Raw genomic sequence first — 13,726 nt, forward strand, 5'->3', positions numbered from 1 at the left:
AAGGATGGTAGCCTGAGGACGAACTCCCCTCACACAAGCAGCAAAATCATCTTGATCAAACGGAGTCCCGTCTTCCTTAAGGCTGGGATACCCCTTGGCTACGTCCGCCGGGTCTAGCTCCGGCACCCAGGCTTTGGAGTGGCTTAGAGCAGTTAGGGCTCCGGCTCTTGCACAAGACCGCTTGACCTCTTGAAATCTGGCGGGTAAGATAGATAACTTCTTCAAAACATCACTCAAGAGGTTTGGTCCTTGGTTGGCTGGGGAGATAATGGCAAGCGCCCGTTGAGCTCCAGTGTACAGTTGTTCCACTAGGGTGTAAACCGCCTTGAGTTTTGTTAAGCTGTTTTGGCTCAGATTGCTGCTCCGTGGACCTATGAGTATTTTAAAAGGTTAAGCATGCGGCTTATATTTTTGGCAAAAATAGAGTTTAAGTAAATAATACAATGACTTGCCAAAAATTGCAGAGACCATCTGAGACACACGGTTTTTTAAACCAGTGAGCTCTGTGGTAACCTCCTTGAGAGCCGCCTCGGCTGTCTCAGCACGCTATATCGACAAGGTTTTTTCATCGGCCCAGGATTTTTCTCCACATCAAAACTGGTCTTTAGTTTCTCTGCTTTAGAGAGGCTCAACTGGAGTTTGGAGTCAGCATTCTTTATCTCAGTCTCTTGAGCCGCCAGCCGGGTCTTTGCATCAGTCAATTGAGAACCCAATTCAGTTATGGCGGTCTACAGACATGCACAGGTGTGTTAAAAATTTATTTCAATAAAGGTCATACTGATTAAAGTCCCAAGTGCTTTGTAACACAACACCACTCGGCACTTGGGGGCTAATGTCTGCCAAAGCAATTTTTAAAATGCAAAAATGACTCTTCTATGATTAAAGTCCCAAGTGTTTTACAAGTAACAACGCTTGGCACTTGGGGGCTAATGCATGATATTAAGAATTTTTTTCTTGAGCCGGATAACAATATTTGTTTGGACTGATTCAAGACAGTTATGAAGTCAAGTACCGGCTCATTCATGATGAATTAAGCCGGCCCTTGGGGACTACAGGTGAAATTTATGCTAATCCACTAGACTTAGGGAAAAATCTAAGACAGAGCATCAACCTATATCACAAGTCTACATATCATTCAGGTTCATCATAATCCGGAGACTTGGGGGCTGGCAGAACATATGTAAACTAATGAAAGCCGGAGAGCATACCTCATATTTCAGTTGCAGCTGTTTGACCATCTCAATTTCAGAGTCACGGCTGGAATGCACATGACTGAGGTATCCAGATAGCACGTCACTAATACTCAGGTGAGCATAGTGAGAGACGTCAAACCACACTTTCTGCCTTTCCAAAGCCTCTTGCTTGGCAGAGTGCCTGGCCAGTACAGTTGGATTGCCCGGCTCAATGAATCTACTACAGTGATTAGAACGTCATTATCAGAAGTCACCGGCGGGTTAGCTAAGCTGGACGTCCCGACGGTAGATGGATTGAGAATGGTCTCATCAACTGACGGCTCAGGAAGGTCTGATTGAACGTTGACAACAGGGTCTTTTGGTGCTTCACATTGTTCAGGAGCAGGAGCTGGTATTGCCGGTTCAGCGGTTTTCGGGTGTTCCGCCGGCTTAGTCACCCTGGCTTTCTTGGGCTTTGCTTGACCGCTAAGAAGAATTTCATAAGTCAGTATAATGATACAGACTTAAAGATGCAGAAGAAAGATAATTTTCTTTACCCAGGGGCAGTCTTGAAAGCCGGAAGTTGAGTCTATGAAGAATCGCCAGAAGAACGAGAAATCTCCTGCAAAAGTGACACACAGTTAAAAGAGCAAGGAAATAGATTCATTGACAAAAGCAAAAGTCAAAGGTGAAAGAAACCTCATTATGGCGTTTCCGAGGAGTTTTCGGTAAGCCGGAGGGCAGTTCATTATCTTCACTGGTCCGGGCCTGACGGCGGCTCTCATGTTGCTGTTTTTTCAAAAGAAAATGAGGATCCAAATAAGCCAAAGGGTGTGAAAACCTTACTTTCCGGGTTACCAGTCGAGGTTTCTGTCTTGGCAAAGGTTCCGAGTCGAAGGAAATAGTTACCTCTTCTTCTACAGCCTGGCTGGCCCCCGTGTCGTCCTGGCAATATCCAGTGTCAATAAGGTTGTTAAAAAGCAGGCCAAGAGAGTCAAGGGCTACCTCCCACTCAGAAACATCATCATCCATCTTGAACATATCAGAAGCAGTTCTTTTCTTCTTGGATTTTCAGGTTGTCTTCTTGGTGGCTATGGCGGCAGCTCTAGCCTTCTTGGCAGCTTCATGATCATATTTGGCCTTCCAAAAGTCAGATTTGGCCTGTAGGTAAATAACAAGTTAAAAGTCATGCAAATACTTAACTACTGAAGGAAAAGGGGGGTCAAGGGGGTTTACCTCTGGTGTCGGGTTAAGTTTGCAGAAAGGATTCAATCGAACTTTACAGCAGTCCTCGTATTTACTGTTTCCGAGGGTGGTTGACATTTCAACAATGGCCTCTTCAGTCAGTTGTACCGAACTATGACGCAGAGGGTCATCTGGTCCTCCGGCATAGTTATACATCAAGTCAGAGTGGCGGCTCAGAGGGATGACCCGCCATGCGATCCAACAACGGATTAAGTCAACTCTAGTTAAGCCGTTCCCCAACAAGGCTTGAATCCTTTTGATGCTTGGGAGGAGCTTCTTACGTTCAGCGGCAGTAAGCTTGTCAGGGAGTAGAAACTTAGAGTCAAGACGCTCCGCGCGATAACCCAACATTGGGTTTTCATCAGCTGGTGACATGTCTTTGCAATAAAACCAAGTTTGGTTCCAATCCTTGGGATGGCTTGGTAAGACTACTAAGGGAAAGACGGCACCCTGTCGGCGCTGAATCGAAATTCCACCAAGTTCCAGGCTGGGGCCGTTGGTGTATTCATTCTGGAGGTTCAAATAAAAATACTCTCTGAAGAGTTCAACAATAGGTTCTTCTTGAAGATAAACCTCGCAGAGAACTTGAAAATTGCAGATGTTTGATATGGAATTGGGTCCAAGGTCTTGAGGATGAAGCTTGAAGAAATGCAGAACATCTCTGAAGAATTTTGAGCCGGGTGGTGAAAAACCCCGGTTCATATGATCAGTAAAAACGATGACTTCACCGTCTTTGGGCTGAGGTCTTTCTTCGGCAGGGTCAGGAGCGCGGTAAGACATAATGTTCTTCTCCGGTAAAAATCCAATGGTAATGAAATCCTTCAGAGTGGCGTCCATGACTATGGAAGGGACCCAATTGCAAACTGTCGTCGTCTTTGGCGGCATGGTGAGAAGACAAGCTAAAAAGGAAGTAATTTGCCGGCTTAAATTAAATGGTGGAATCACAAGTAAATAGTTGCAATACAGATGCGTAATGGCGGCTTAAATAAGGGCTAATGATATATGAAGGAAAAATGAGCCGGCATGATAAGCCGCCATGACTAAAGATATTCAAAGGAGGCCAACGACAAAAAATTGGCTAAGTACTGAGATAAACAAGTTTCACAGGCTGCTGCTACTATTTTGGATCAAGATTGTTCAAAAAAGGAAAATAAATCTAGACCTAAAAAACTAGTGCAGAGGAGTTCATCAGTTCTAAGGAGGCCTTTGTGCAATAAAAGGGGATCTACTAGCATCCAAAATGGATGCGAAACAACTATCGCAGGAGTTCCATGCTTCTTTTGGATCAAAAGAGGATGTGGTGGAGACACTACGAAGAATCCATGATGAACAGTGAAGAACACAGACGAACTTGCAAACCCTAATGTGGATCTAAGGTGCGGAAAGGTAAAAACTTATGGACGCAAATCTACTGCGGAGGGTCGCCGCCGTTCTCTGGACAAGCTCAAGGTGATGCCGCGGCCAAGGTTGAGGACGACGGTGAGCGCTGCGGCGGCGGCGGAGTTCGAGCGACACAGGGGTTGCGAGAGAAGGAAGAAGAAGGAGGAAGACCAGCCGTGCCTATTTATAAGGAGATAGGCGAACAGGCAGGCACGAAAAACGAGGAAGGCAAATGAAAGCTATCCAGCTAGATGGACGCCTCGATTTTCGGAAAGACATTAAGATAAAGATCCGTTGAGATTATGTCGTGGCGGGATTCCAAAAATTCCGGAGGTGACATCATGGCGGGTTACAAGGTTTTCACAGCAGTGGTGGATGGATTTTTTCTAAGTGTTGAAGGTTGACATGAACAAAGTTCAAATCAACCTGGGGCCTAATGTTGAGGATATGACTACCAGGAATGACCCGCCCAGGAGGGGCCGGGTCAACTACAATGGCGGTTCAAAAGAATAAAGCCCAAGAGTATACAAGATGACGGTTTACGATTAGGCTTATAATAGTCCCAAGCCCAGAGGTGGCTTAAGGCCCGTAAGTATAAACCACCATGTATAAATAAGACTTGTAAAGTAAGGCATGTAAGAGATGTCACCGAGCCGGACACGTTGTATGACCCGACCAAGACTCTGTAGGCCGCAGGGCGTCAACCCGGGTATATAAGGGGACGACCCAGCGGCGGCTTAGGGAAATAAACAACAGATCGAGAGCCAAGCTAGCGTATTTCGCTCCTTGGTCATCGAAATCTAGCAATACCACATCAACTGGACTAGGCTTTACCTTCACCGCAAGGGGCCAAACCAGTATAAACCTCTCGTGTCCTTTGTCCCGATAACCCCTTTAAGCTTCCTAGTTGCGATGGCTCCAGGACTAAGTCCTTTCGCTAGGACATCTGCCGTGACAATTCCACGACAGAGAGGGAGGAGGAGGACGGCGACGATGATCCGGATGATACAGCCGGCGATCCGAAGAAGAAGGGTAGATGAGAAAGCTTCAACATGCGGGAGGACGAGCTGCTGTGCGATCCATGGTTGGCCACTAGCCTCGATCCTGTCCATGACACGGAGCAAAATGGCACAACCTTTTGGAGGAACATTCACATATGGTTCCATGAGCACAAGCATTTCACGCCCTACTCCGACGCATTGATCCGTAACCGTGAGTGGAAGTCCCTCAATCATCGATGGTACACCATCCAAGAGGCCGTCTCCAAGTATTGCGGGCACTTGAAGCATCTCATCGCACCGTGGCCTAGGGGTGCACAAATCACCGAGCAAGTAAGTTGATCACTAGCCGGATATGCTTTAGTTTTGTCGATCACTAGCCAAACATGTATTGTTTTGTTGCTCACTAGATGAATATGCATTGTTTCACTTTGTAGCCTACTCGTTCTTGTGTGGTGTATAAGAAGTTGGAGAAGAAGTCCTTCACCGTCATGCATTGTTGGTTGAAGTTGAATGGGCAACCGAAGTGGGACCTTTTCATTGCCAAGACCGCCTCCCAAGCCAATGAGGAAGAAACCGTGACCCTACCGACCCAGCCCAAGAACCGCCGAAGAAGGTTAGAAGAAATTTACGGGGCAAGAAGTGGGAGGAGGAGAGGGCGAAGCGAGAAGGTGCGGCGGCCAAGCTGACAGAGACGTTCGAGGAGACCTTGGCAAAGAAGGAGGAGGCATGCATGAGGCGCTCAGACATCAAGAGGAGAGGAAGGCGGAGAGGTTCAAATAGTTGATGGAGGCGACGGAGAAGAACATCAAGCTTGAAGAGAGGAGGACCATGATCGAACAGAGGAAGGCGGCACTCGAGGAAAAGAGGGTGAAGATCGCCGCGAATGCGGAGGACACCAAGATGTTGACCTTGAATATTGACTCTTTAAATGCCGACCTAGAATTATCATGCAATCCGTCCGCTACCAGATGTTGGAGCGGCAGAAAGATGAGTTCGCGACGGCGGAGCCGGAGGCGGACGCTGACACGGAGGTTGCCTATGTTGCGGCGACGACACCTACTTGATCGGGGAGGAGCTTGCTGGGATGGTCGGTCCGACAGGGAAGAAATGCAGGACTGCGGGATTGATGTTCTTTTGAATTTGGACATGTAAAAACTAAGCATATTTACCTTTCTTTGGTTGTGATCGTGGATGCATCCGACACGTTGTGTGAATCAACGTACATTTAAATTTGAATTTGCTAGTGGACATATACAAGCTACGGTTGGATGATGTCCTCCCGCATCCGTGTCCGTGGACTGAGCCCCCGCCCGTGGACGGATGCGGGAGGAAATTTGCAGGTCACCGTTGAAGATGCCTTAAGAGATTATATTACTTATCTGGGCACAGTTGCCCGGTAGGCACGCACGTTGCCGCAAACGCGAACGAGTTGCATAGTAGCCCCTCGGCAACGGGTGTCGGTCCTGTTCCTCACCCGCCCGTTCACGAACATGTGCGGGCAGACCAGTTCATCTGGGTCGTGCCGTAGTGCGGCAGCACAACATCGCCACATGAATGTGTCGATCAGGCCGAACCGCGAGGCGGCAGAGTGCAGCGTCGACGGGACCTAAGACCGGAGCGCCTCGACCTCGCGAAGCCCGGAGAAGAAGGTGTGGGGCTGCCTGTAATGGTAGTATCATAGGTAGTATCATGCATGCCAACTAAGCAATTTTGATGAGATGGCATAGAATTAAATGAAGAAAGAGATGGTTGAGTATTATATCATGATACTGTATCATATTAAATGTTGTTCTACTTTGTGTCATGAATGACAATAAATCTAGTACTCTATGATACCAACATATGATACTTTGCATTACAGATGTAGTATTATACACTAGTATCATATGCATGGTACTAATATATGATACTCCTCATTACAACCAGCCTAATATGAGAAGGTATCGTCAAAGAAGACCACATCTTTTCTATGGTTCAGGAGAGGCGCGTACTCCACGTGGTCATGCGCGATAGCCGGCGACCTTCGCCGTGAGGAGCTCGCGCTGCCACACTGGCCGCACGCCTGGCATGCCACGGGTGAACTCCGTGTGGGCCGTCAGGAACTGCATGATTCCATAGCTATCGGCGATGCAGTGACGAAGCCTCCGCACACGTCAACCGTGTTACTTGAAAAAAGAGCAAATGACGGTACAACAATGTCGCATAATTTAATACTTCCTCCGATCCATATTAAGTGTCGCGAACTTAGTATAAAGTTAGTGCAACTTAGTATTAAGTGTCGCCCATCCATTTAGACTATAGAATGTTTGGGATCAATGTAAATATAGAGGACACTGTATAATATAAGCCTATATGCCCACAACTTATACACTAGTAAATTAATCCTCAATTTATTTTTAGACCAGTGAGAGTGCTTGAAACAATATGCCCCTCTTTTATAGCAAATAAAGCATCCTAAAACTCATATTCCAAAAGGAACGTCCCTCAACAGTTTCCAACATTTCAGCAAGTGAAAGTACTTCGTATATAAGTATAGATAAACCGGGATCGATACAACAAAATAACGGAAATGTTAACACCCACATGTGTGGGCGTTGACCATCTCGACCACACGCATCCATCACCGTTCAGTACTATATGCACGAATCTTGACACAATCTGACTGATTTTCTGTGCCACGTAGGACAAGGCGTGTGTGTGGTGTGTGACATAGTTCACCCACACTCCGTTTTACCACATGGAGGGGCCGGTGTGTGGGCGTTTAGCAGTTCACCCACACATCAGTTTTCAGTCACGCACAAGGGCTGGTGTGTAGGCATTTTCCATCTCGCCCACACGCCCGTCTCCTCTCCCACACGTAAACTGCTAGTTGCCATGTGTTTTTGCAGCGCACATGGCAACTGCCTCTAGTGTGCTTTATAAGCAGGTGGCAACTCTCTTTTTTTACCCGAGTTGCCATGTGTTTTTGCAGGGTACACGGCAACTGCCTAGTATGCACGTAAGCAGATGGCAACTGTCTTTTTACCGAGTTGCCATGTGTTTTTGCATGGTACATGGCAACTGCCCCAACGTGCACGTACATGGCAACTGCCCTAACGTGCACGTAAGCAGATGACAACTCTTCCTTTTTACATGGCAACTGCCCTAGCATGCTTGTGAGCACATGGCAACTCTCTCAACTGCCTAGTGTTAGTATGTGGTAACTCCTAAAGTTATGAAATCATGGCAACTACATTAGATCAGACCATACATGGCAACTGCAGTTGAGCAACCATGGCAACTGCAGTTGTCCGACATGGCAACCGTAGTTTAGCGACATGGCAACTGCAGATAAACGAACATGGACGAGGGTCTGGACCATGACAACTGCGGGCGCGCGGTGGGCGTCACGCGTCGCGTGCGGGACCAAAAGGGTACGAGGCCTGACATACGGACGTGTGAGCGTTATCAACTTCGCCCACACGCACGCGTGTGAGAGGGTTCAGGAAGGAAAAAAAGATGTGTGTGGGCATTAGTTGTTTTGCCCACACGTAGGTGTGTGGGCTGATTGCTGTCCATGCCATACGTGGCGTGTGGCACAACTACTCGATACATTACACGTGTGGCAGTTATCGGGACCCCAAAATAAAGTGGTTCACACCTTATTTGATCAGACTCTCTTGGGAAAGAAGTTCCTTCCCATTGACCAGGCATGCTTGCGCATTTGATTTGTCAATTGCAAAACCTGTCACACACACAAACAATGGATGTATAGCACATAGAATACTAAAAACAATATTATGGCAAAAGCAATAAATAAATAAATAAATATCTATGAACAACATAGGTGAATAAACAAAGCCAACCCGGCTCGAATATGGAATATCTCTATCATGCAGCAACTTTTCTGAAGTTCTCTGGGATAACCAACAGAAAAGTGAGCGATCAGTACCTATGCAAGTGGGTGTCAAGATGGCAACGGGGATGAAACCCATCGGGTTTTGCCTTCCCAAACCCATCCCCATGAGAAAATCGTAAACCCATCCCCGTCCCCATCACCATGCGCGGGGCTAGTTTTCTGCCCATCCCCTAAACCCATCGGGTTTCGGGGAACCCACGGGAAACCCACGAGAAAATCAAAATATTTAAACAAATATAGTGGCGACAAAGGATAACATTTCAACAGTAAAACAAGCACATCTGAGCATCATAACTTGAGAAAATTTCAACCAAAAATAATAGTAGATGGTTCAACATCTATATAGAATGTATTTCAACAGCATGATACCACATTTCAGCAACAAAGATGAGCAAATTTCAGCCATACATGGTTCAACAAGATATGCAATTACATATGAGAATCAAATAAGTAGTAATGAACATCTTATGAAACATTGCAGCAAGATAATGATAAACTTTATGATGATATGTAAAGAAAATGTTTCGTAAAAAAATGTATTTTGCCGGGTTTGCCGGGTTTCGGGTTCGGGGACTATTGAAACGGGTGCAAACCCACGAAACGTGTCGGGTTGTATAATGTGCCCAACAACAGCCCCGCGGGAATGAAAAGACACCCATCGCCATCCCCTAATAGGGTAAAAACCCATGGGGACGCGGGTTTCGGAGCCCCATTGCCATCTTGAGGTGGGTGGACCGAGCAAGGGAAAGACAAAATCTCTTCAAGCAAGGGGTAACCTAGGCCAAAAAAAAGGACTGCAAGAGTGATACAAAACAATCTATGTTTGTTAGTTCTATATATCTCAAACAGAGGAGTACTAACGACGTACGCTGATACAACTCACTGGATGAGCACACGGCCTTTCCACTGACAATTTAAACCCTTCCCGTGAAAGCTCTCAGAAGCAACTGAATTTTGAATACAACGAACCGGTAACAGAAGGAACTAATTGATCAATTGTAGCCAACTGAGATTGACCTAATGGCATCGAAACAAACGACAGTGTGAGCCACCGGAATTTTTCTTTTTGACAGAACGGACCGAGATCGGTTTTCTTGTTGCTGGGGAGAGCGGAGGGATGTAGTGCGAAACTGCCCCAATTAAAAATATGGGCGCGGCGGGAGGAGGTCCAGAGGACAGCCGTGTGAAGCAGCCTCGACACGGGATAAGAGGAGAATGACATTGATGGTGGCGGCGCGGTGTGAGGAACCGAGAAGAAGAGATGGGTAGGCATGAAGCGTTCGTCCACCATCAGCGCCACCGCAAGAAAAAGGGAACGGAAAGCGGCACATCGCACACAGATATCACATACACGGCCCACTTACCGGATTTGATGAATAGTCGGCCCAGTAAACGCCAGGGAACGGAAAGCGGCACACCGCACACAGATATCACATACACGGCCCACTTACCACATTTGATGAATAGTCGGCCCAGTAAACGCCAGGGAACCCAGGTCAACCCGCAGAACAGCGGGCCAAGTACGGCTATCCAGTCGTGTGACGCGATTTGACACAGGAGTAACGTGATTACAATTGGTAGTTCTACATAGAAAATGATTAGCAGAATCCAATAAATTAATCAGGGCACATGGGCGCCACTAAGCTCCTGAATCCACCCCATTCATTTCGCTTCATTCCTTCTTCCCTTCCACTAAGCGGGCACAAAAATAATAAATGGATGACGGCTGGGAGAAAGATACGATCGACCGGGAGAGAGCGGATCACACATGAGATCAGGTGAGATATGTGCTTCCCTCAAATGAAGAGATATTCCACGCCAGTACATGTGTGTTGGCATGCTTTTTTTTACAAATGTGCCAGATATGTACTTCCCCAAAATAAACTATACTACTTCGGATTCGTCCCAGCAATCTGGGAGACCGAGACGTCAAGGGGTACATTAGCTTCTTCTCCATCCTCGGCTCCACCACTCTATATAAGTGACGAACTCTGTCTCCCTTGTAATCTCATTTCTAGCGCCAAGAAAGAAAACACCCAGTACTCGATGGACGACGCCGGCGAGATACACGCGTTCCGGCGCAGCCTGTTCTCGCGGTCGTCGCCGGACTATGACGGGGAGGAGGCACTGCGATGGGCGGCGCTGGAGAAGCTGCCCACCTACGACCGCGCCCGGACGGCGGTGCTGGCCATGCCGGGGGAGGGGCTCAAGGAGGTGAACGTGGAGAAGCTGAGCGCCCAGGAGAAGCACGCGCTGCTGCAGCTCGTCGCCTGGGTCGGCGATGACCACGAGCGCTTCCTCTCCAAGTTCAAGGACCGCCTCGACCGGTACGTCATGGACCGATCGACGACTGATTCAATAATTTCAATCTCGATTAATTGGTTCATCCCTTCACTTGTGATGTTCTTTGTTGGTCGCGTGCAGAGTTGGGATTCAGCTGCCGACGATCGAGGTGAGATACGAGAACCTCAACGTGGAGGCACAGGCGCACGTTGGGAGCAGGGGCCTGCCCACCATCCTCAACACCTATGCCAATCTACTGGAGGTACGTCAAACACAAGAGCTCCCACAAGTACTACTCTTCGAAAAATGTAGTACTACTTAATTTGTATACATGCATGCTGGTGATCGTCTTCAAACAGGGCCTGGCAAATGCTCTTCACCTAACACCAAACAGGAAGCAGAAGATACCAATCCTTCACAATGTCAGTGGAATCATCAAGCCCCACAGGTAATTAACTTCTAGACATGCTGTGCACTTGACAAATCAACTCCATTAGACCATTACATTCAACCTCATCCCTTCCATTTTTAGGATGACCTTGCTTTTGGGACCCCCTGGCGCCGGAAAGACCTCACTGCTTTTGGCCTTGGCCGGAACTCTGCCTTCAAGTCTTAAGGTGCATCGCTTTACTTTTGGTTCTTTTTTTTTCATCAAGCTACTTTTGTTGTCGGTGCAAGTACTAACACGACGGAACATTGCAATCACAAAAGATGTCTGGGGACTTAACTTACAATGGGCATACTATGGATGAGTTTGTGCCACGGAGATCTGCAGCTTATGTCAGCCAACATGATCTGCACATGGCCGAACTGACTGTCCGTGAGACAGTCAACTTCTCTGCAAAATGTCAAGGAATTGGTCACCGTTTTGGTAAGACCAAGTAACATGGAAACCCCAAGACTCATCACGGAAACATATCGCATTGAGTAGCTTATTAAATTTTGTACTGAATGATCAGACCTGCTAATGGAGCTATCCCGGAGAGAAAAGGAACAACACATCAAACCAGACCCAGAAATAGATATCTACATGAAGGTACTACAGTTGTTGTTACATTTTAAATCGTTTTTTTCTTCGTAAAAGGAGGTTTAACCCCACGGCATCTGCATCATTATGATGCACACAACCATATTTATTGAAATAAACAAAGAACAAGTCATATCATGCAGTACATTATGAAACATCCAGGGGATAAATGCCACAACCGACTTATAATAAAGAAACATGCCTACACACATAACGTATTAATGAAACACCATCCAAATCGGTTGAATATGTCCAGTGCAACCGTCTCCCATCGGCTGAATCCAAACGCCACATGCTCATGCGCTTCCGCACGCTGAAGTAAGGACCATATGAGGTGACCTGCAAATAAGTTGGTATCTTTGTTCTATTAAAAGTACAGTCATTACGGCACCTCCATAATCCCAGAGAAAAATGCACACTCGCACATGATGTGTGCTTTAAACTTAGGACGAACCCCATCCAACCAGTTGCCGAACAAATTCTATAAACTAGTAGGTTGAAAGCTAAAAGAATCATACATCAAAGAAGGTTGGTGAATATACAAGAAATAAATAGATGTTGATTTGTTTCCTTTTGATGAAGAAAGTAACATTTTTTTTACTTTCTTGTAACACATGTTTTCCAAAATTATCCTTCGTTAGGATAGCCCCTCCATACAAAACCGACATGATTATCATATTCTTGAGCAGAACCTTCATTTTCCAAATATATGTCCTACGAAAGATGGGGCCGGTATTTATGAGATCCGCATACATAGATCGTACCAAGAGGACTCCAGAAGAATGCAACCGCCATCAAAAGAATTCGGTTTATTACTTAAGTTGACTTACATCAACTATCTTAATAAATGGAGCCATGAAATCCACTTATCCCCGATCAAAGATCGAAGAAACTGGACACTCAACGAGGTTGTACCTAATAATGTACCAACAAAAACCTCTTTTCGTTGCACAATATTATTGTTGGGGAACGTTGCAGAAAACAAAAAAAATTTCTCTACGTTTCACCAAGATCTATCTATGGAGTCATCTAGCAACGAGAGGGGAGTGCATCTACATACCCTTGTAGATCGCGAGCGGAAGCGTTCAAGAGAACGGGGATGATGGAGTCGTACTCGCCGTGATCCAAATCACCGATGACCAAGTGCCGAACGGACGGCACCTCCGCGTTCAACACACGTACGGAGCGGATGACGTCTCCTCCTTCTTGATCCAGCAAGGGGAAAGGAGAGGTTGACGGAGATCCAGCAGCACGACGGCGTGGTGGTGGATGCAGCAGTGATCGCAGCAGGGTTTCGCCGAGCTTCTGCGAGAGGGAGAGGTGTAACAGGGGAGAGGGAGGCGCCAAGGCTTCAGGTGCGGCTGCCCTCCCTTCCCCCACATTATATAGGCCTCCTAGGGGGTGCGCCGGCCCTAGGAGATGGGATCTCCTAGGGGGGGCGGCGGCCAAGGGGGTGGAGTGCCCCCCAAGGCAAGTGGAGACGCCCCCTCCCCTAGGGTTCCCAACCCTAGGCGCATGGGGGGCCCAAGGGGGGGCGCACCAGCCCACTATGGGCTGGTTCCCTCCCCACTTCAGCCCATGAGGCCCTCCGGAATGGGTGGCCCCACACGGTGGACCCCCGGGACCCTTCCGGTGGTCCCGGTACAATACCGCTAACCCCCGAAACTCTCCCGATGGCCGAAACTGTACTTCCTATATATAATTCTTCACCTCCAGACCA

The 13,726-nt window shown here is 47.3% G+C and overlaps 1 protein-coding gene across 1 annotated transcript; it reads left to right on the forward strand.

Annotated features, from left to right (window-relative positions):
* The first annotated feature begins 10,727 nt into the window (after window positions 1-10,727).
* LOC125535096 (ABC transporter G family member 53-like) lies at window positions 10,728-12,328 on the forward strand. The gene is made up of 7 exons (XM_048698147.1): window positions 10,728-11,023; window positions 11,121-11,241; window positions 11,339-11,427; window positions 11,512-11,596; window positions 11,691-11,850; window positions 11,939-12,015; window positions 12,263-12,328. Exons 1-7 carry the CDS (start codon window positions 10,743-10,745, stop codon window positions 12,326-12,328), a joined length of 879 nt encoding a protein of 292 aa, XP_048554104.1. The 5' UTR covers window positions 10,728-10,742.
* Window positions 12,329-13,726: the final 1,398 nt, after the last annotated feature.

Source organism: Triticum urartu, chromosome 2, assembly GCF_003073215.2.
Source record: "Triticum urartu cultivar G1812 chromosome 2, Tu2.1, whole genome shotgun sequence".
Classification (NCBI taxonomy): Eukaryota; Viridiplantae; Streptophyta; class Magnoliopsida; order Poales; family Poaceae; genus Triticum; species Triticum urartu.

What these genes read in the sequence shown, in the direction of transcription:
- LOC125535096 (XM_048698147.1), top strand. Translation starts at nt 10,743, where the DNA reads ATGGACGACGCCGGCGAGATACACGCGTTCCGGCGCAGCCTGTTCTCG. An exon ending in CCTATGCCAATCTACTGGAG is followed by an intron (nt 11,242 to 11,338) that starts GTACGTCAAACA and finishes GTCTTCAAACAG; the next exon opens with GGCCTGGCAAATGCTCTTCA. An exon ending in AAATAGATATCTACATGAAG is followed by an intron (nt 12,016 to 12,262) that starts GTACTACAGTTG and finishes GAATATGTCCAG; the next exon opens with TGCAACCGTCTCCCATCGGC.